This window comes from Emys orbicularis, chromosome 14, assembly GCF_028017835.1.
Source record: "Emys orbicularis isolate rEmyOrb1 chromosome 14, rEmyOrb1.hap1, whole genome shotgun sequence".
NCBI lineage: Eukaryota > Metazoa > Chordata > Testudines > Emydidae > Emys > Emys orbicularis.
In genome coordinates this window covers 27,202,742-27,225,760 of record NC_088696.1, presented here as the reverse complement: position 1 = coordinate 27,225,760, position 23,019 = coordinate 27,202,742, and the positions used below count along the sequence as shown (strand labels likewise).

The following is a 23,019-nucleotide window of genomic DNA, read 5'->3' as shown; positions in this document are numbered from 1 at the left end:
AAAGTATTTTGTTTCCCCGCACAGACATTTGTACTGCTATGGGTAAAGTGTCAATAATAGAGGGTTTATGTCATAATCAAGTTCTCAGTTTTTCATGTACTCAGCACTGAAACCCTGATTTAGGCTATCATTTGAAATTTTTGCTTTGAGATTAAAGTCCTCTGAAGGCAAAATATTAGTACATCGAGTTTTCATTAAAAAAACCTGTGCAACCTTGGTATATGGAAAAAAGGATTAGGTAGGAGAAATGTTAAGCATATGTAATGGGACGTATTTTTAATCACATCTGCTCTATGCTACAGTACAGTTTTCTCTAATCTCTTTTTGGTTATTAAACAGAAAAAGACCTATCAGTGCATCAAGTGCCAGATGACCTTTGAGAATGAAAGAGAGATACAAATCCATGTTGCAAACCATATGATTGGTAAGAAACTCTTTAAACCAGGCCTCTCATGGGCTACTTGTTTTTGTTACTCTTTTTGAAATTCTATTCTAATCATTTGTTAATATTCCCGCTGGTTTTTTTAAACTTTCAAGGCAAATGGTTTAGATGTAATGATTGTTCATTTCAAAGCTTTTTAAATGTGTGGTTGTAAAAGTATTACTGCTGAGCTTTTTCTACCCTTTTGAATCCTCTTGTAGCATTTTCACTTATCTTAAAATCAAACTTTTGACAATATCTTACATTTTATAGCATAAATTTTCCTCTATCCATGTAAAAAGTACTTGCCAGTTGTCAACCACTTAGGAGCAATTATGCTTCAATTTTGTATGTCATGACATTGAATAGATTTAATGGCTCACATTTTCCCAGTTAAATGTGATGAATTCCTGAGGCACATTGTCAAAACAAAATGCTTAAAAAGTTATTTCAGTGCTTTTCTTTTCTTTTTTTTTTTTCAAACAGTTCTGGACTTTAGAAGGTTCAACTTTTCAGATGTTCAATTTTTTTTTTTAAAGCAATACCTTGCTGAGATCTCTAGCATAACAAGCTGCACTCAAGTGTTATTGTAATCTGAAGAGTGGTATTTCTGTTGCAGCTGTATGGTCATTTTCTGACAATTGCAAAGAAGTATTTTTTCCTCTGTGTACAGATGTTATAAATATATGTGATGGCCCAAGAGATCAGTTTATTTTGATGCATAGATGACAAAGGAGTTTCTTATACATGTCACTCTAGGCATATGTTGTAAGAGATCCTTCAAGGACCCTACAGTGCACTTTATGTGTCCCATATGTTCATGTGCAGCATTTATCTTAGATAAGCGTAATGGTTTTCCTAGAACAATTTTACATTTAGGAGACTATTCTCCCCTCAATGCAAGTATGTAACTCCCATTATCATTAATGTGAATTATGCCCAAATATTGAAGGAAGAATTAAAGACTGACACAAAGATTAAAAAAACCTCTTTATAAATGCAAGATATACACTGTCAGTCACAAGAATTTCCATAGTAGTGCTAGGCAAGAGTTTCAAGTCTGTCAAATAGAAGATGAAGATATCTAAGAATGTTAGCTTTTGTACCAGGTGTTAATGTAATCTCTGGTTTGCAGACTTGAAGGGTGAGATCCTTGCTAATTGGACCACAGTGATTTCAAAGTCTTCCCCTCACCCCCACCCTGCTTTTTGTTAAGAAACCTGAAAGAGAGGTCTCCTTAGGAAAGCTGATATGTGCTTTTAACTTAAGCTGTAAAACAGAGGTTGATAATCAGTGATCTAAAATTGTGAAGTGCATGGGATTCTGCTATCAATGTACTGTTTGATTACAGACAGAATTGTTTTATGCTTTTTGAAATAAGTAACTTCTTTAACGTAAAGACATGATATATACACTTCATACATTAATTATTGTAAGACCAAAGTTCTGCTCTCTGCAGTAATAACCTGATGTATATATGGTAAAGCTTGAATTCTAATACCAGAAGTGTTGGAAACTGGCATTGGTATAGGATATGTGGAGCTGAGAAAAGTGTGGTGCCTCTTTCTGGAAGGGCTGCAAATGTCAGTTCCTCAGAATTGTAAATAAGTTAGAGTGCAAACTTCAGAAGACTGTAGAAAACTACAGGAACATAGTCCCAGTATGGGTAATGGATTTCAGTTCTGTAGGACTAAGCTGTGGTAAATACTAGAGTGTGCCAAGGCACGAATTGAGTATCGCATCCGATTTCAAAGGGCCACATGCTTCCCTCACTTGAAAAACCTACAGATTGGGAGTGACTCGGAGGAGCTCCACAAGGTTCAGCTCACAACTGTCTTTCGGTTGGGTTTAGAAGATCAGAGAAGAGTTGAAGAATAGAAACTCTGATGGGAAACCAACCTTCTCTCAGGCCCTGTAGATCCTGAGCAACTCCACAACACTCTGTGGCCCCATCTCACCCAGGAAGCATAGCTGACTTAGGGACTATTCTGCCAGTGAGTTTACTGCTGACACTTGCACATGACTGAAGGATATTGAAGGTATGGGGAGAGCAGTTATAGCTCATTCCACCACCAGTGACTCCCGCATATGTTTTTAATGCTAATCCAGTATTTCAGAGATATGAAAATATCATGGACAGTGATTGCTCCTCTGGTCTGCTCATAGCCCATCTACTCCAAAATTTGCACAGCCTGTGCTGGGCCCGTCCTATGGGTGAGGAGCCCTAACAATGCTTGTTTTACTCCCCTTCATATACTATAGCAGAGGAGGGCATGTGGCTCCTTATTAGTAAAGTAGTTTTACTTATAATAAATGTAATGGGTTAAAGAGTTTTTCATTTTACAAATCTAGCCCAGATTGGTGGTGATGGAAGGGTAGTTACTATTCAGTAGCCTCTGAGAAGTGAGTTGGGGGTCTTGCTTGAATCCCAGTGGACCAAAGTCCATATTACAAAAACCACCACCATGAATTGTTACTTATTTGGAGCCCTGATAGAGAAATTAGGGATTTAAATTGGCAAGGAGACTGCCCACCCTAGCCTCCAAGTCAGGATGGAGGCATACTGGTGCAGTAGTGTGCCAGGGAAGCTTGCATTGTTGCGGCCCATGGTGCATGTGCCCAGTGGCTAGAGGGGTTTAGTCACGAGATCTGACAGTCCAACATCTTTCAGTGGCACTAACTTTTTTTCCTGTCATACTCACATGCACACAAAATAAATGATAAAAGTGGCTTTCTAAACTCATACTTATTCTTTTCAAATAATAGTCAAGAAAATGATCTATGCCTTTTAATACAAGACACCTCCGTAGCATGGTTAAATAATTACATTAATACTTCTTACAATTTAGTTTTTAAACAGTGCCAAGTATTTCATCCGGTTAACTGGGCTGCATCTCCCTCTTTTACTTCTTGGCTGTATACTCAGGAGTTAGAGGCCCTGGTTGTAATTTACTAGAGTAGGTTGAAATTTTCAAAGTAGTATGGAGGAAATTTTCCACACTACTCCCACGCACTGCTTTGAAAAACTACCCTTCTGCACTCCAGCCCTTCATATCCTGTACCCAACCACAGAAGCATATTGAGTCCCATGCAGAGTCCCTGGAGACTGAACAGACTGGATACATCCCTGGAGCAGGTATATGGTAAATGTTTTGTTTTATTTTAAGCTACTGTAGGCTGTAGGAAGGTTTTCAGCCACAGAGTCAGGCCCCTTTAGTCGTGATTAGTTAGGAAGGGGTCTGGGGTTTTCGGGGTGGAATTTTTAGAAAGCAGAAGGTCTTTGAAACATTCCACTGATTGGGGCTCCTTTGAAACATTTCTGTCCACAGAGAAAGGGGATCCCTCTTTGAAACATTTGCCAGCATTGGGGAGTCACCCAGGAGTATATCAAAAAATGTCTGTAGTTCTTGCAGTCTCTGTACTCCTTACCTCCTATTGTGCTGACCTGACCATGTTTCAAGTGTTTCCCCTATTACCCCACCACTGCCTCTGATGTGCAGTCTCTATTAGATGCCTAGGAGGATGGGCATGCTAAGCAACTGGCTCCACCGGCGGGAGATGTGAACAACCATGGCAACAGCAAAAATCACATAAAGCTTTTAATAGATCTTTCTCCTATGGCTGAGGGAGCAGTAGGACACTTGAATATTCAATCATTTGGCCACTGATAGGTCCTTGTGCCACGTTTGTGGCAAAGCATTCCCTCTAGATTTATCTCAGTGTATTTATTTATTTATTTATTTGGATTTTTACTAGTCTAAGATAAGGTGTCCAGTCAACATAGTGGGCACCGTTATTAATTTTTATAAGTACACACACAAATATACAGCCCAATCATCTCTGTATATTCTTCCCAGCCCCTCCCAATCCGTTGTGTGTATAAAGATCAGCATTCTTCTGGCAAACTATTTTGAGAGCCATAGAGTGTAAAAATGGCCAGATTATTGTAAACTAGAATGGACTCCAGAACCTGTACTTAATTTGTGTTGGGGAATACATAAAGCAGGAGGCCCAGTTTATTCATTTTACAGTGTAAGGGACAATAGTGGCAGTCGTATTGAAATAGCTTTGTCGTCTGGATCTTGGACTGCTTTGTAGACTTAGGGCTTGTCTACACTTACCGGGGGATCAACGTGCGGCAATCGATGCATCAGCGGTCAATATAGCAGGTCTAGTGAAGACACGCTAAATCGAGCGCAGATCACTCTCCCGTTGACTCCTGTACTCCACCTGAAAGAGAAGCGCAAGGGGGGTCGACGGGAGAGCGTCTCCTGTCGACATAGCGTAGTGTGGACCCTGTGGAAGTAGATCTAAGTACGTCAACTTCAGCTACTTTAGTCACATAGCTGAAGTTGCATAACTTAGATCGATCTCCCCCCGTAGTATAGACAAGGCCTTAGCATCCTCTGGCTTGGATGATGGGGAACTACCAAATTACCTAACTGTATTGATGAAGGAGGCAAAAAGAAATTTCAGTGCAAAAAACAAAAGTATGTTGCTGAGCAATGAGCTGCAGTGTGTTTTTAGTGATATTTTTGATTCAGGTAACACAGGATCCCAAACATCTGTATAACCTAATCTGTAATAAAATGCCACTGATCCCTCCTGAATATTGTGGAAGTTGTGGAATTGTTTTGCCAGAATCACAAACACATACGGAATGTATATCATCTACATTTTTTCTGTAAATTGACACAAGTATTCTAAATAAAACCATGACCAAAAATAAGAATAACTAGTGTAACAAATTTGTGGCTAAACCCAAAGAACTAGGATAATACACAGACTTTAAAAGACAGCAGTGTGTAGAAAGTTGTTTTCACATTTAAAAGAGCTATTAATTGATAGACAACTAAATCACAGAGATAACATCAAGAGAGCAGTTAAAAGATTTGAGATTTCACAGTCAGAATGTATCTAAGAACCTTTTGGAGCATGAATCTCTTTGTTATACTTTTCATTGATTCAGCTAATAACATAACTGCCCTACCCACGTTTTTGTATGTATGTAAAGCTAGTTATGGTTTTATACTGCTGCCCATCACTGTACTATCTGAGTATATGTATTCATTGTTAATATGAAGTAGATCCAGATACAGAGCTTACCACACTTTACAAATGGCATCTGCAAAGGTGGAAGTATTTGCCATATGCATCTCCTTCTAGGATACAAAGACATTTCTATTGTTAGGGCCTGATCCTGGGAAGTGCTGAGTCCTCTCAACTCTCATTGACTTGGGAGCTGAGGATAGTCAGCACATTTCAGAATAGGGATCTTAATACAATAATGTTTATTAAAGGAAGGCATTAATTCTTTTTAAATGTCCTATTTTTCTTATGCACTGTTAGTTAAACATGCTGCTTGAATTCTCAGTTATTTAAATTTGCAAAATTTTGAAAGGTGCTTCTTGGTAAACAAAATTCCTTTCCATCCAGTCATGACATTGTGTCAAATGATTGTGACAAAATTGTTGGATTCTGGAGAGAGAAACCCTACTGGCCTTTGGCCAAGTATTAGGATTTGTCTACACTTATAGCGCTGCAGCGGCACAGCTGCAATGCTAAGTGAAGATGATACCTACAACGAAAGGAGAGCTTGTCCCGTCGACTTAGGGACTCCACCTCCCCGAGAGGCGGTAGCTATGTCGATGGGAGAAGCCCTCCCATCTACACCAGGCGTTGGCGTTAGGTCGGTATAACTGCATCGCTATGGGGTGTGGATTTTCCACACCTGTGAGTGCCGTAGTTATACCAACATAGATTTGTAGTGTAGCCCAGCGCTGAATTAAAATGTATACATGGTAGCAATGATGATGACATTGGAACACAGCGTCTTTGTAATAGCTTTCAAGGGTTAAGGCAAATAAAAAATGTGCCAGATTGTTTTTGAAGCATTAAATGCAAATGATCAAAGATAACATATTTCTGGACTTAACAGTTGAATGTGTGAATTATTTATGAACACATTAAGAATTCAAAATATATTTGTAAAACGTTCATATTTTAAAAGCATATTTTAAGTCTTGCTCTTTTAATGCACAGTTGCAAGTACAACCCTTATACGTTAATGCAGTATTTGCTTTAAACATCTAATTCTTTATGGATTTCTTTTAATTAATAAGTAGTACTGGAATCACATGTTAAGGTAGCTGTCTACTATTTAAAGTTGATTTTAGAAATGAAAAACTGGTATTCAAACCTTTATGAGCTACATACATTCTGTTTAGAAATGCGTATTTGGGCCTTGATCCTCACATGTGCTTTGCCTATATAAACCCCTGGGTGTGCATGGAATACTGTTGCCATAAGTAGGGCTCTATGCCTGTGCAGGCATCTGTCTACACGGAACTTATTGCAGGATTGAGGGTCTTAGAATGCAATATGTATTATATCTATAAGCCTAAATGTAATTGTTGGCCTACCTAAAGCGCTTGATTTGAGTTTTACATTAGTTCTCTGTTATTGTTAATAATAATAAATCATGATTTATGTAGATACTTAAATAACACAGTGGTGAGCGTGGTACATATGTACTAGTAGATAGGAGGATATAGCACTGTAAATGTACACCACTGATAATTAAACTATTAATAGTTAATAGTGTAGTTTCATTCAGGACCAGAGCTCAAACTCCCATTGACTTTAGCAGGAAATGTCGGGCCCTAATAGAATCCAATATCTAGTTGGCTTCCTATTTTAAAATGGTCTTCATAATTGTACATTTTAGCCCTCCCTTTCTTTCTGACACATGGAAAATTTGTTGCCAGAAATATTAATAACTTTGTCACCCAGTTACACAGTGTCACTATGGTCTCTTACAATTGTTATCTATGCATATTTGTTCCTAGAAATTACTCTATTTCATGAAAATGTATTTTGTTTTGCTTGTTTATCAACCAGGAAAGAAATAGCGTTTCCCTTAATATATTCATTCATATTTTCCTTTTGCATTTTTTCATTTCATTTACACCTTGCATAATAGTAGTTCAGTTTTCACTGACATTTTTATAGCTGCTATGACAACATTCCTGTTTTGCATGATACATGCATAATCGTCTGTGATCACAGTTTTATATCGCTTTCATTCTCTCTTAACCGTGTTAAGATTCCTTTTTGCCCTTCAACCCAGTTTTCATATGTAGCTATGATTAAACTCGTTTAAACACTTTCCTGGTAGTTTCATATTTACTCATAAAGGGGAGCAGTTGATAAAACACCTTTTCTGTAATCAGTCTGAGTTTTAAGTCTGATGTTTCTTCAAAGTTATCATTAGCAAGCATCTCAATCAATTCACAGCCTTTCAACATCTGTTAACTAGTGTGGCAAAAATGACACTTTCCAGTAAACTTTGGTGTGTGTAAGCTGTGATATTTTGATGCTGTAACTTGTTCTTCACTTTAGTGGTATTGTGAACCTTGAAAATTATTGTATTTTCAAAAAAAACCCAAACCTACCCCCAAATTTAAAAAAAACCCAGAATTGTATGTAGCAGTCTGCAGAGATACTTTCTGCCTGTTTCCTGGATTATTTGTACATGTGTGGACACATATCTATGAATATAAGTGCACACATTCTTCACAGAGTCCCTCTCCACCAACCCTGAAGTTGGAAAAGGAGGTAAGTTCTCACCATATGGAATTTTGGTTCTACCTACGGGAGGCAAAATGGCTCAACTCTTTCCCACTATAAAGGTCAGCACCTCAGTTTCCCATCAGACCTTTCTACCTTTCTCCTGATTTTAAAAAACAAAGAATCAGAATCTTCCAATAAACAAAGCTCCATCATTTTTGGGTCTGTTCTTCAGGCTTTTCTAGAGTGATGCTGCAAAGACATCTTTTGCTCTTTACATGAATCTGTTCATTACTTTTATTTCTGTGGTTTATTTCCTCACATTTGAATCCTGCTTCTTTGAATTGTACAGAGTTTTGCCTTCAATGGCACCATTGTTTGCTTAAGAAATTAACCAATTTACTAAATAATTGAGGTCCTAAGCAATAACAAAATGATTTCTTTAAAGCGTGGCATCTGAGATATGAGATATATATGAGATATTTGATTTCCCTTGTCATGAAGGATTTCACTTTGAAGTTTTCTCTTTTATTAGGAAAGCTTATAGACTCTGCATCACTTTTGGATAAAGATGCTGAAAAGAACCAATTTTTTAGATTAAATTAAAACTGAATTAGACTTCATTGTCTCTATATAGTGAAGAAATTAAGAATTAAAGATGGCATCCATCAACAGGATGAGTACTTAAAAAAACAAAACAAAACCCCCCTAAAACTCGACATTAGGTTCCCTTTAATCAGTTTGTGCTACCACTAATTGCACATGAGCAAGAATGATCTAATCAAAGGGGATAACCTCTTCCTGTGAGAAGATTGTCATTTCTGTGGTCATAAAGTATGTAGAGAAGATTGTAGAGGTCCTAGGACAGCAGCAGTTGCATTCTCTCTTTGATATAAAAGAGCCATATTGTACACCACCACATCTACAGGTTCCACTGGTTGTTTATACTGTAATTCTGTGTACATCTTTTGACTCTTCTTTGTCCCTTAGCTTTGTACCAATTCTGCCTTGAAATCTAGGTGTTTATGATGTTTTAATAGGCAGTTTGCTGTTAACAGATAAGTAATGCTTTTTCTTGGAGAAAGAAGATTTCCCTGTTCTTCAAGTCCTGCCAAACCAGTGGTGCAGTTTTTAATGCCTTCTCATCCAAAGCTGCAAGGAAATCAGCTACCAGTTCTGTTTCTGCGCTAGCAAGATATCCGGGCTTACCTAAAAACAAACGGGGGAGGAGGCAAAGGAGTGCATATTTGCGAAAATTGAACATCTTTGGCCAAAGTTATAAAATGTCCATGCACCATTTTATCTCTTTGGGGAGGTGTGGACACTGTTCAGTCTATCCTGTCATTGGACAGTGGGAAGAGAAAGTGCACAGTACTAGAAAGGTAGATCTAAGTCCCTTTCTTACTAATAAAAACTCTGAGCTTCAATGGTTTTAAGCACCTGCACCCACTGACTTCAGAGGGAGCTGCAAGTGCTCAGCACTTCTGATGATCAGGTCCAAAACGTTTCCTTCCTTCCTTCTCCTGTTATGGAAAACATCTGTATTTGAATAAGAGGGTTATCAAGTTATGTATACTGAAACTTGTCCGATTATCCAATGGACAAATCAGAATTTTTGCCTATTAGATATAGGTCCAAATTCATTTTCGATGTAACTCCATTTACTTTGAAGGGATACAGTTGGTGCATTGTCTTTAAATAAGGATCAAATTAAATGGCAGTGCAAATCTTGGGGAGACTTTAAACTGGTCCTTTAAGTCAAGAGACTGCCCATTACAAATGGTCATTAGAGCAAATTTCATTGTGCTACGTCATACTTGACTAGCAAGTCAGATCAAGTATAATTTTTCCCTTCTTCCTCAGGGACAAAAATATTATTTCATATCCTCCTGAGTAATCAGAATACTTTCTTTCCTGGTCATTCTTTAGTGTAGAGAGAAACTTTTCAACAGCAAGAATTTCATGCACATTATTCTGACATATGAAGAGCATTTTAATTCTTTTAAATTCTACTGTGTGTTTCAATACACCTTTGACTCATGATTTTTAGTCAAGTTCTTGGTGCAGAGAGAACCAATTGCCTCTGTAGTAGGTACCATACATGTTTGCTCACTTATATTTTGGATTTTTGTAGCGGAAACTCTTTGTGGGTCAACTTATTAGTAATTTTGGCAACTTTCTGGCCTCTTTAAGGAATCAAGAGATTTCCACTTCATGTTCTTCTCTCTTTAGATTATTCCAGAGTGATGTCTATGTATTGTTCTAGTTTTGAATTGGCAGATTCAATTCCCTTAAATTTGCTTTACTAAAAAATGTATTTCTTGTGGCCCTGTCTCTAAGCAGGAAGGTTCTAACAATTGCCTCTGTGTCTTCAGTTGAACTTTGAGAAAGAAGATTTTAGTTTCATTATCAGACTTTTTCCTAAGGTAATATCAGATTTTAAATGAACCAGTAACTCTGTTGATCTATCATAATCAATCCACATTTCTTTAGAGCCAGTTTTCATTCTTTGAATATCAGGCAAAACATTGACTCTTACCTTGGACTAATGATTCTATTTTACAACTCAAAAGCATTATTTGTCCCATTTTATTGGCTAGGGAAAGACACAATGCATCCAAATACTACTGTTTCCAGGTGGATCAAGGCCTATGCAAGAATACTTCGAACAACAGAATCTTGAGTCTCTCCATACTGCATGAAGCTTTATTCTGCTGGGAGTTGTAAGCAATTCTCAGATGGAATGTACCTTTTGGAAAATTAAAGAGTAGCAACTGGGTCAAACGTACACATTTTTCCTACCCACCATAAACTTGTATTAACTTCTGCAGCAAATTCACTTTCAGTCATAGGATCTGTCAGATACTATAGTCATTTTAAGGTAAGGGGCTATTGCCTGCTTCTATTGTCAATTACATTTCTATATGGTGAGGACTGAACTTCTTTTCCAACTCCTAGATTGGTGAAGAGGGGAGGTATGAAAAAGAGTAATTACTTACAAGTAATGGTGTTTTCTATAGTCCTCCTCTTCACCAACACACTTTCTCCTGCCTCCCCTGAATCTCTTTCCTCTTTGTTTTGTTGTCTTGGAATTAACCCATGCACTGGGGGTAAATGAGGTGCTGACCTCACGGGGAAGAGTTGAGTCTTTTTACCTCCTGTTTCCTGTAGGTGCAGCCCAAACCCCATATGGTGAGACGTTACCTTCTTTTCCAGCTCCTGCACTGGTGGAGAGGAGGACTATGAAAAATGTCACTGCAGGTAGGAAATAAAGTATACACTGAACTTTATATGTGTGTAAACAGTTAGATACTGTAGTAAATATAACCACACCCAGAGGTTAACCCTGCCTTTAGATGCAGAGTCATATGTTGTCTTGTGTGTGCTCACCCATGCCTATCAAAGAATAAGATCAGCGCCTTTGAATATAATGTTGTTGTTCAATTGTAAAAATTGTTGTTTTTCATTCAGTTATGCCAGAGTAAATCCATTGACTCTAGGTTTTACTCCAGAATAACCAAATGCAGCTTCGCTCCATGTGTTAGAGGATCAGCATCAGCTAGTATCAACAGCACGTCATTTGTTACAGCTTGTTTTACTCATCCCATTGCCAATATGTCTTCTCTAGCATATGGGGATATGGACTGTCATTTGCTAATTCTGCATCTGTGACTTCTATCAAGAGAGAAATGTCTGCAACAAAAAATCAAGTGATGAAAGATCATGCAATGATCAATAACTGGACAGTGCTGAACAAAACTGTGGCCAGATGTAGATGGCTGATGTTCTGTGGCATGGTCTAATTCTTAAGATATTTAAGAAATAGTTAAAGTGAAAAAAATATACATAGGAATTTTGTCATGATCAGAATAGGATTTTGCACCCAAAATTTAGGACTGTCAAAAAAGAAAAAAGATCTTAAAAAATCGACTGTTAATAGGTAGGTTCCCATTTATAGAAAAAAAGGCATGGAAAGGGTTTATTTTTAGAGGAATAACACTAGTATGCCAGAACCAGAAAGTGAAATTCATTAGATGCTGGCTGTAAACAAAAATGAAACTATCTTGTTTTCAATGTACTTGGACCACAAAGTGCAAAAATGATCACATATGGTGAAAAGTAAATTTCTAAAAAATATTTTAGTTAGACTCTAAAGAGTTATATTGATAACACTGGCAAGGAAACAGTTTATTTTTTTCAGTGAATCTATACCTGACAATAATGCTTTAAAAGCAAAGTGTCTTATTGGCTTAGCCCAAAAAAGTAAGAAATTTCAGAATTTAGGAGGAAAAAAAAATTTTTCACGTTGGCAATTATCATAATTCACAGAGATGTCTTAGTCTGCAGTATAGGTGGAAAAGTCTGAATGTTCTTGCTTAAGAATGTTTTTAAATCTTACAAATCTAGTAAATTTTTGTAGCTGAAATGTATGTGAGAGGCAGAAGACTTTTTAAAAAAACCCTGTGTATTAAAACCCATGAATTACTTATAGTTCTGATAATACAGAAATGTTTAAAACATACAGCGCAGCTGTTAAATATGTTGATAGGGAATTATTAAAAATAAATATGGATTCTTGCCATGACTCTTAACAGCACCTTTAAATCAATAATGATTTATTTTGTCAGCGTTGGAGGCATTAATGTCTATTGTCAAGGCCTTTAATGCTTACAGCTTTTCCAGGTTTGGCTAACAGGCCATTTGGAGCCATTACACTCTATTGGTGCAATGTGGATGCTATGCATAGGTACTTAGCCTCACATGCCAAAAACTCCTTATGAAGTTGATGGAAAAAACTTACTGCACCTGCTTCATAACCTGTTTTTAAACCAAAATATGCAGTTGTTTTTAAGTGTCACTGCCAAACTGCTCAACAATGTTGAGTGCAGCAACTCTGGAGGTCGGTGCAGAAAATCAAATGCCATAAATTACTCAGTCTTGAATGGTTTGTGCTTTGTGCAACTGTAATCCCTGAAATCTGAAATGTCTGTGTAACAACTTTTTTTGTTGTTGTTTTTTTTTTGTTTTTTGTTTTTAAAGATACTCGTGTGATGCAGTCTTGTAAGCCAAATTTCAACAATTCAGAGCAAGGGCATGGTTACTTGTAAAGCTATGGCTCAGTATGCCTTGGTTATTAACCCCTGCAAATAAGGTTTTTTCCCCCTTTAAGTGGAAATATCCATCAGACCATTAACTATAGCAAGCACGGTGATATCACTCTTGCATGTTTATTTTATGTAAACATTAGTTATGAAAAAAACATTTTGAGACCAAAAATATATCTATGAAAGGGTCTTGTCCAATAACCTATTTTTCTTGTGGTTAAACGGAGGGAACTGCTGCCGTTTGCAATCTAGGAATGTGCAATCTAGGACTATAACAGCGTTTAAAAGAGAACTGGATAAATTCATGGTGGTTAAGTCCATTAATGGCTATTAGCCAGGAAGGGTAAGGAATGGTGTCCCTAGCCTCTGTTTGTCAGAGGGTGGAGATGGATGGCAGGAGAGAGATCACTTGATCATTGCCTGTTAGGTCCACTCCCTCTGGGGCACCTGACATTGGCCACTGTCGGTAGACAGGATACTGGGCTAGATGGACCTTTGGTCTGACCCGGTACGGCCGTTCTTATGTGGTGAAACCACATCATTGTACACAACATTTTATTTGGGTAGAGGTATTCAAAGTGGCAACACACCATGAAATCCATTAACAGGAAAACTTGTTAAATTCATCAAAATTCATCTGACGTGGAGCCCTGAATAAGAAACTATAGTTTAAGTTTCCATAGTTGATTATCAAAGTGTATTTTGAATGAGTTCTGGGCAAAAGTTGTATTTTTTGTGGATGTCTGCTTTCTAATGAGCATACAACCCCACTTTAATCTAGATTCTAGGCTTTGCGGGTGCAAGTTCCCGTACTTCTAGTAAAAGTAAGGGCTGTGCATCCAAGTTTAAAACCAGTATGCACCTGCAAGTCTTAAGAGATAACTTGTGCTCCATGAACGAAACATACATAGTTGTTCAACTGAGTTCCATTATGCACCTTAACTAGACCTCCACTAAAATATACTGCAATCTTTACTCAGGTGAGTGGCCCTTATTCACGTGTGTGGTCCCATGTGAAGTCAGTAGAACTACTTACATAATTACAGACTAATGACGTGAGTGAGTGCTGCACGATTAAAACCCAATCAACTTAATTTCCATCCTTTTTTCCCCATTAGGCCTCGATCCTGACGCTCTTATTACTCTATGTAGTCCTTTAGACTTCAGTGGGATTTCTTCTGGTAGTAAGCACTATGCACAGAGTATGTTTTTTCAGGATTAGGACCATGCAGCCTCCTCTGAGCTAAAGACAGAGGTATTTTTTAATAAAACTTACACAGCATTTTGTCATAAAATTTAAGGCCAGAAGGGATCGCTAGATCATCTACTCTGTCATTATTGATGTTAAACAAAACAACCATATTAACTTCAGCTCTAAACAGAAGATAAAGAAATCTAATGGGGGGAAAACCCTTAAAACTGTTGGGGGAAAGCTATCATTTTCAGACTTTAAAGCCAGCATCAGCTATCAGTTGAGAGCTGAAAATTTAATGACTTGATAGTTTCATTTAAAGTAGACACAAGAATATCCCCCTTCCCAATCCTTCCCTTGCCAAGTAAACATGCATGTGAGTGAATAAAGGCTAACACTGGTGACTATATGTTTAATCAGACCAAAAAACTTCTAGTCAGATTTCAGCATGACACCGAGTAAGGGAGTCTTAAGCCTTAGTGTCACAACCATCAGCTGTTCTAAAAAACAAAAGCTACGTGTGCTAAGAACACTTCAGCAAAAAATCTCCAGACTCCTAACACTTGCAGGTGTGCACATTGGGCTGCATCGGATTTCATATCTGCCTGTGTGCCTTCTGTCTGGGCTGCTGTTAATGTAAGTTAGTTCTCACTGGTGAAACGCTGTTCGCATGCTGTTCCTCTCCGATCAGGTTTAATGTCATTTAGGGCTTGTTTCTTGTGTAACAGGGCTGGAATTTCTTATTTCGGTTCCTATTTGCAGTGTTAGGCCAGGTCTACACTACCGCGGTAGTTCGACAGCTGGCAATCGAACTTCCGGGTTCGATTTATCGCGTCTGGTCTGGACGCGATAAATCGATCCCGGAAGCGCTCGCCGTCGACTGCGGTACTCCAGCTCGGCGAGAGGAGTACCGCGGAGTCGACGGGGAGCCTGCCTGCCGTGTGTGGACCGCGTCTGAACCGCGGTAAGTTCGAACTAAGGTATGTCGACTTCAGCTACGTTATTCACGTAGCTGAAGTTGCGTACCTTAGTTCGAATTTGGGGGTTAGTGTAGACCAGGCCTTAGTTAGCTCAGCCTCTGGCTCCTTTGCCAAGCTGGCAGAGCATGGGGGTTGACTTCCTGTGCAGATGATGTAAAAGTGATTCTGTGATTCTTCCTCTGCAGCCATTGGGAGATAAAAGCCAGGACAGTGGGGATTGTAAAGAGGGAGCCAAATTATATGTATAATATTAAAGTGAGTGCATTTGTGGTTTTGCTGTTCTCCAGGGTTTTTCACAAGTAGAAAAACATGAATTAGCATTTTACATTTCCATATATTGACTGGCAAAATAGCCTCCTCTCAATTAAGACCTATAGCTTTTTGGGATATATGCAACAATTTTATAAAATATTTACAGCAAGATTTGCATTTTACACAGTATTACAATTTTTCTTGTGTTTTAGCAGAAAGGGCTGAGGCCTAAGAGAGGAAATGCATTCAGTGTATCAAGAAGAAATCTAAAACTGGATTGCTAGCATTCAGCAGTAGAAATGTCCAGGGTTGATTATTATTTCCAGTAATTTCTAAGGTTGATTTTGCCAACCAGCTATTTGTTATATCCTCTTTAAGGACCATGTTCCCTATGCAGATCTATTATTTTCCCTTTAAAGCTGGCTTTGGAAGAGACTGTTTTTAGCTTTGTGCTAGACAGATAAGTAGAACATTCCCCCCCCCCCCCCAAATGTAAATGCGTGCTGTAAAGAACATAGCTATTTCCTGGATAATTTGCAGTTGTATATTTTATGTTAATTTCACCGAAAATATTGCACCCCTGCCAGGTTTAGTAGAGGCTCACTGTGATATGAATAATTTCTAGCGAATCATTTTTTTTCTTCATTTAAGATTTGGCACCTTTTAAAGATTTTAATAATAGCAACAAGGAGGAAGATTTAGAACAAGTGAAACATTACAGCCAAAGAAACTCACGTTGAGCGCTAATGTAAAATAGCAAGAATAATTACATGGAAAACAGTTTCCACAGATGTTTTTCCTTGTAATGTAATAACTATTTACTAAACTGTTTATTTTAGGCCCTCGGTTTACAATAAAATATTTATACATGCTCTGCTGTAATAAAAAAATATTGACAAAATACTATAGAGATTTTAAAAAAGACCATTAGTATTTCTCTGTCTAGAAAGTGAACACAACAAAAGTTGTATGTGCCATTTTTCATGCACAGTATTTTGAGAGGTTTGGGGTATTAATAAAATAACTGTCACTAGCTGGAGTACTCACCTTGAACTAACAGATAAGAAATTGGTGTGTATAAAAATTGAGCCACAACATATTGCAGAACATGAAGGCTAGCACTCTAAGGACTGAGGAGAAGTATGTCTCTTCCTTTTAATAGAAAAACATAATCTTGCCCTTGGAGTGTTAAATAATAAAGCTACCTCCCATAAAAGTAAAATCTGTCTATATTATGAACAAGATTAAAGTTTAAGATGATAAACCATAAATATTGTTATTAATCTTTGTATATAAATGCATATATGTATTAATACTTGAATACAATAAAGAATATTGGAATATTTAGACTTATTGCTTCATCTTGTCTGCACCAGCTTTATAACATGATTAATTCAAAAGGTTATTAGCATACATTTACTATGTGTATACATTTATGTACAGTGAATATATATTTATGCATGATAATGTTAAAAAGCGCTACAGAACCTAATAGGCTTGTATACATAAATATATAGCATAAATGAATCATATTTTCAAACTTCCATGATCTTGCCTATTAAAACCTTTAACACGTTAGTATTTCTTAATGTGTAGTATCTTGCCTCCCCATTTCACCTTGAAGAAAAACGCTTTCTTCTTAGAAATGCTTTCCCATCCTTTAATTGAGTATCCAAAGCATATCATAAGACCAGTGGTCCATTGTATATAAAAAAGTAACTTTTTAGGGGGAGGTGAGGAGGGCAAAAAACAAGTCCAAAACATCACCATCTCTTTGTGGAGTAAAGATGGGCCCCAAACATCTCTTTAGATCTAAACAGCTCCAAACTACCAAACTTTGGAGAGAAATGGAATCCAAACTCAGAGTCAGATTTTGTGGTTAACTTTTAAAACAAACTTGGACACCACAATTTGGGGAACAGGAAGGGTTCAAAATCAGGAACTCAATCCAAATTTGGCAGCTCATTCTCCATTTTCAAGTAGATAATTCCCTTAAATTTCTGTCTTAGTATATGAGTGAACTTTATAATTGGAGAAGAAGCTATATGGTTTGCAGCAGCCTTGTGAAATCATCTTGAACTTTAAAATATACTTGCTAGCCCTTTATCTTGGCCATTGTTGTTTATGAAAAAACTAAAGATACTTTATTTTCCTATTTAAAAATATTCATTCTGGGTGAATGAGCAAGTAGAATTTTATCCGGTTGTGTTACAGAGTGCACAAAAATAAAGTGTAGAGCAGAAAACTGCTAGCTTGAGAACCAAAACGGAACAAAAGAGGGAGCTAAGAAATCTAAAATGCTCAGTTTTAAGACAGGATAATCATGGTTAACAGATATCTCCAAATTCTCTGTTTTGTTATAGACATTTTTTTCCATGGCTGTTTTATACACACACTCATATATATATATATATATATATATGGGGAGTGTGTACAGGCATATTGTGCCATGCATCCTATATATGAAGACATTCATATTCTCTCGTTCTCCCACGTCCCTTCTCCCAAATATCTGCACTGTGGAATTTAATCAGAACTGCTTTGTAATAAGTGCTTACTTACGATTTCTTAATAAGGTTATTCTGATCAGAGGAAAATAAATAATGCAATTGGCTAATCAGTGCACTATTTTTAGTAGAGTAGAACAAAGTTTAGTTCTTGGCTGTTAGCCTTTTGGTACCTTCCTGCTTGAGAAATGTTGATACACTGTGGAATGTTGCCACGTTATGCAATTTAAAAAAAATGCAACTCCTTTTTGAGTCTTCAGGCAGCAATAGGGTCCAAAGTTAGTGTTAAAGTAGACAAAGGAATTTGAGCTTGGAAATCAGTATTACTGTGCACATATCAATTTTTTCCCCAAGAACTCTGTTATTGTGTAAACTGATGATTTTGTTTTGAAATTATATTCTGAAGGGTGTTGACATCCAGAATTATCTAGGAAGTACTTTAGTACCTATGCAATATTAAGTATCAGGGGGTAGCCGTGTTAGTCTGTATCTACAAAAACAACAAGGAGTCTGGTGGCACCTTAAAGACTAACAGATTTATTTGGGCATAAGCTTTCGTGAGTAAAAAACCTCTGCATCCGAAGAAGTGAGGTTTTTACTCACGAAAGCTTATGCCCAAATAAATCTGTTAGTCTTTAAGGTGCCACCAGACTCCTTGTTGTTTATGCAATATTAGTTTGCTAGTTCAAGAAGTGAAGTGGTTACAAGTGTTGCAATTTTGGTTGGAGTTCATGAATGACCCCTTGTTGATTTCAGAGTGCTGGAGGTATTAGTAAATTATTACATGTTTCCTATGTGTAAATTAGTTTAAATTAAAGTAAATTAGCCAATTCTCTTCCCCAGTATCTTTGTAAAGGCTATTTACTGTTTATTGCAGTAGAAGTCATTATCCTTGTCAGTGATTTTGGAAACAGAATACATCTGTTTTGATGCATGGGTGCGAGTCACCTATGTAACTGAGGGCAAAATTGGACCCTCTCTCTTTCCCTGAGATATCAACTTGCAATCTAAGGGCTCGTCTGCATGGGGAGTTATTCCTGATTACCTGTTCCTGAATAATTCCATGTGTGCACACACTTATTCCAGAATAAGTGCCTTGTTCCGAATTAGTTTAATCCACTTATAAAGGATTAAACTAATTCAGAATAAGGCACTCTTCTTCTGGACTAAGAGCATCCACACATTGAATTAATCAGGAATAGGTAACTCGCTTTAAATTCACAGTCTATTTTGGTCCAGATTAATTCCATGTGACAAGCCTTGAACGTCATATTAAGGTTTCTGTAGCTTCGTCTTACAGGCACAGGTCAAAATTCTTCACAGTAGATCTTGACTGATATTTTGCGCTCTCTCAGTGCAGAGATCTCTCATTAACCTGAGTGGGAGTTTTGTGCTCGTACATAAAGCAGAAATGTAGGAGGCGAGATCCACCATGCAGATCCAAGAGGAGATTAGGAACTTGCCTCTTAAATCAGACAACATTATCTGTGTTGCAGTGTGGAAAAATCCCAAATAAGGGGGTGGATAAAGGAATATTGCAGGAAAACACGTATAAAAGAGGACTTTGTGGAAAGAGTAGATTTTTCTGAATGATGCGTGGTGTGACTTATAATGGAGACATTTTTTAACATTCTCATATAAAATTCACCTAGTATCCTTACCATACTTATGAACATAATGAATAAACTAGCAAACGGCATTATTTTAATAAACTGTTGGCTGTTAGCTCCTCTTACATTTTATCAGAAAACGAGTCCACAGGAGTGGATTTTGCCGAAGAAGCTATCTCCAATTTTCTCTTGGAACTATACTTCTAGAATTTGTAAAGGTTTATGTCTTTAACAACTCACATTTTCATTTTAGTTTTTCATTTGCTGCTCTGGATTTGTATTAATTTTGCAGCATTCATTGAAATTGATCCAGCCCTTTTACATAATTTGCCAGCATGAAATATTACTTCAAAGATAAGCTTTGTTATTAAATGCTTAATCTTGAACACTTGTCTTATTTGGTAAGAATGATCTTTGAGAACTAGGCAAAGAGAAGTCTATTACTGTGGTTTTAAAGCAGCTGTAACTGGAGGAGCCCAAGTTAGTTTACAAAGGTTGGCCTCTCCTCAGTTTGCCATCACAGCAGCTGGACTTCATTAAGCACTAGTGTTAATTTTTGGGAGACAGTTTGTTCCGTATGTGTGCAGAAACTCTTGGGGTAACGCACAAAAAAAGGTCACCTTGAAATGGAAGCTTATAGGAAAAAAATAAAAAGGACCAGGACTGCCACTGATTTCATAACATTTCTTACTCCAAGCTGATTTCTGAAAATGAAGAGAGAACACTGCAGCATGGCCATAAGGAATTTTTTTAACTGCTTGGTATTTTTTTGACTGGGCTGAGGAGGGTGCAGGTATGGTGCTAGACTAATGTGCCCTGGATTAATGCAAGTGGAAGACATTAATGTTGTGTTTTCTGTAATTTGTATGTGTGAAAATTCCCTCTTTATTCTCTAGAGCTTTTAGGCCATATACTGTATGGTTTGAGGAGGAGTTATTAATAACTGCATATACTGTAAATAGATTCCATGGAGAAAGCCTGTTAGGGGGGAAATGTTTAGGGGGATGAATGTCGCAAAGAACAGCATGAAACACGTGGCAGCTTAAAACAAGTATTGCTTGGAAATGTCTCTCAGAGCTGGTGACATTCAGGCAAAGGGGGCTAAATTCAGCCCTGATGAAAGCAGGTGTAATTATATCCAGCCCAGTGTCCTTTCACCCACTTGCATCAAAGCTCAGTTTAGTCCTGTATACCTGGATAATTGTTAAACAGAAACAAGGTGGGGAGCACCAAGGGAGGGGGAGAGTGAGATTGGAGGGAGAATTAGGTTATTACATTTCCTCCTTAATTCTTCATCAGGGCTGCTGCCTGTATTTTCTACAGAAAAATCAATGCATTCTGATTCTGTAATTTCCCATGGTGCCTCACTCAGAGCACAGTGTGCCATGGGAGGTGACATATCCGGTCATGGCAGCTTGAACTATTTTTCCAGTGAAAGAATTCATTGGAATTTCACAACCTTTGGATGCTTTTGTGAAAACACTCATTTGTGTTTGCGCCAACCCGCTAATGGCGGATGCCGGGGTTTGTGAATCCCACCTACATTCGGTGCTCGTTATGGCATGGAATGTGCCGTTAATAATGCATCTGTGAAACTCAGCTGTGAGGGAGCCAAGTAATTATCCCACCGTAGCGTTCTCTGCTTCAGTGTCATCACAACTGGGGCTTCATTAAAAGTCCTAACAGTAGAGATGTTGTGTGGTGCAGCCTGTATATATATTTTTTCATTTAAATTATCAGCAATGCCATGGCTCAGAGGTAATTTGACTTTTTGAAACCGTGGAGCCCCTGTGAATTTCCTTCCTCCTCTCCCTCTCGCTGCCGCACCAGCTGATCAGCCCCAGAAGAACAAAAGGTTTATCTGAAGCTATGAAGCATATATTCACCAGCTTCTGGCGTCTAGATAAAAAAAAATCAAAGTACTCCATTGAACATGTTAATACTGAGCAAAATGCACACAGCCAGACACTAAACCTTTACAGGGATTTAAGCATTTGAAAAGTGATACTCTGATCAGGTCTAGAGTTAGTTTCCTTAGCATAGAGTAAAGCAGTATTGTAAAATAATATAGGTTTTTAAATCAATGGAAAGCTTAACATTTCCCCCCTCCCCTTTTGTTTTATTGCTTTGTCTGGTTTCTGTCAGGCAGACAGTCACAAAGTCTTGGGTAAAGGGGAGGTATTTTACTCTTTTGATACCGCATTCCTCCAGTAGAATATACAGTATGAACCTCTGGAATAAAAATAAATACGAGATAGCAATAATGAAAGGATTGGTGGCTTCTTCCAGCTCTCTAAGAGAGTTGGGACAGTTTTAAAAATTATTAGTCTGGTTACTTTCTTCTTTCTCTTTTACCAGCTTTCTTTCCCTAGTTGCTCTCCTCTTGTTTTATAATCTTTTTCTTTGGGAGAGTCCAGGGCTTTTACAGTACCCTGGGATTCTTGCCAGTGGGAAGCAGGATCAGGTCCTTAGTATGCTACAGATAAACCTATTCTGAGTTGTCTCTGGCTTAACATAAATCTCCCAGCTTAGTGAACTTTGGAGATCCTGACTTCTGTGTTTCCATCCTACCTGACTACAACAGCAAACCCAATGCTGTTTTGTTCAAAAGTTGATTAAACAAAGAAATAAAGTGCTAGTTTTATCCTCTAATTTGAAGAACTGTGGCCTAGATGTTGCAGTCTTAAGAATGGCCACTCTGGATCAGACCAATATCCTGTCCTCTGATCCTGGCTAGTGGCAGATGCTTCATAGGGTATGAACAGAACAGGGGAATTATCAAGTGATTCATCCCCTGTCATCAGTTCCCAGATTCTGGCAGTTAGAAGTTTAGGGGTCGCATCTCTGACCATGGGGTTGCGTCCCTGACCATCTTGGCTAATAGCAATTGGTGGAGGTATCCTCTGTGAATGTATCTAATTCTGGTTTGAACCCAGTTATACTTTTGGCCTTCACAACAACCCCGGCAACGGGTTCCACAGATTGACTGTGCATTGTATGACGAACTATGTCCTTTTGTGTGTTTTAAACCTTTTACCTATTAATTTCATTGGATCACCCCTGGTTGTTGTGTTATGTGAAGTCAACAGGAGAGAAACTGGTGCACCCACGTGGAGCCCCATTAGAGTCCATCTGCTTGTTATCCATCTATGGATATAAGCATGTGCATACTAGGATTTATATTTTAATTGTGTACTTTATTAACAGAATAGGTTGGTTTAAGAAAGAATATTTAAATAGAATTTAATCATTCTTAGTCAAATAGTCCCCAATTCTGCAAAGACTTGCGCATGAGTAAGCTCTATGATATAGAGCCAGTGATTCTCAACCAGGTAGGCAGAGGTCTTACAGGGGGTACATCAGCTCATCTAGATATTTGCCTA

General features: G+C 37.8%; 1 protein-coding gene across 1 annotated transcript in view; it reads left to right on the top strand.

The window, feature by feature from the left end:
- The window catches only part of ZNF423 (zinc finger protein 423), a 212,359-nt gene that overhangs the window by 107,502 nt on the left and 81,838 nt on the right, over positions 1 to 23,019 (top strand). The window contains exon 3 of the mRNA XM_065416708.1: positions 340 to 424. Within this exon, the coding sequence (XP_065272780.1) occupies positions 340 to 424 (85 nt within the window). The remainder of the gene's footprint in view (positions 1 to 339; positions 425 to 23,019) is intronic.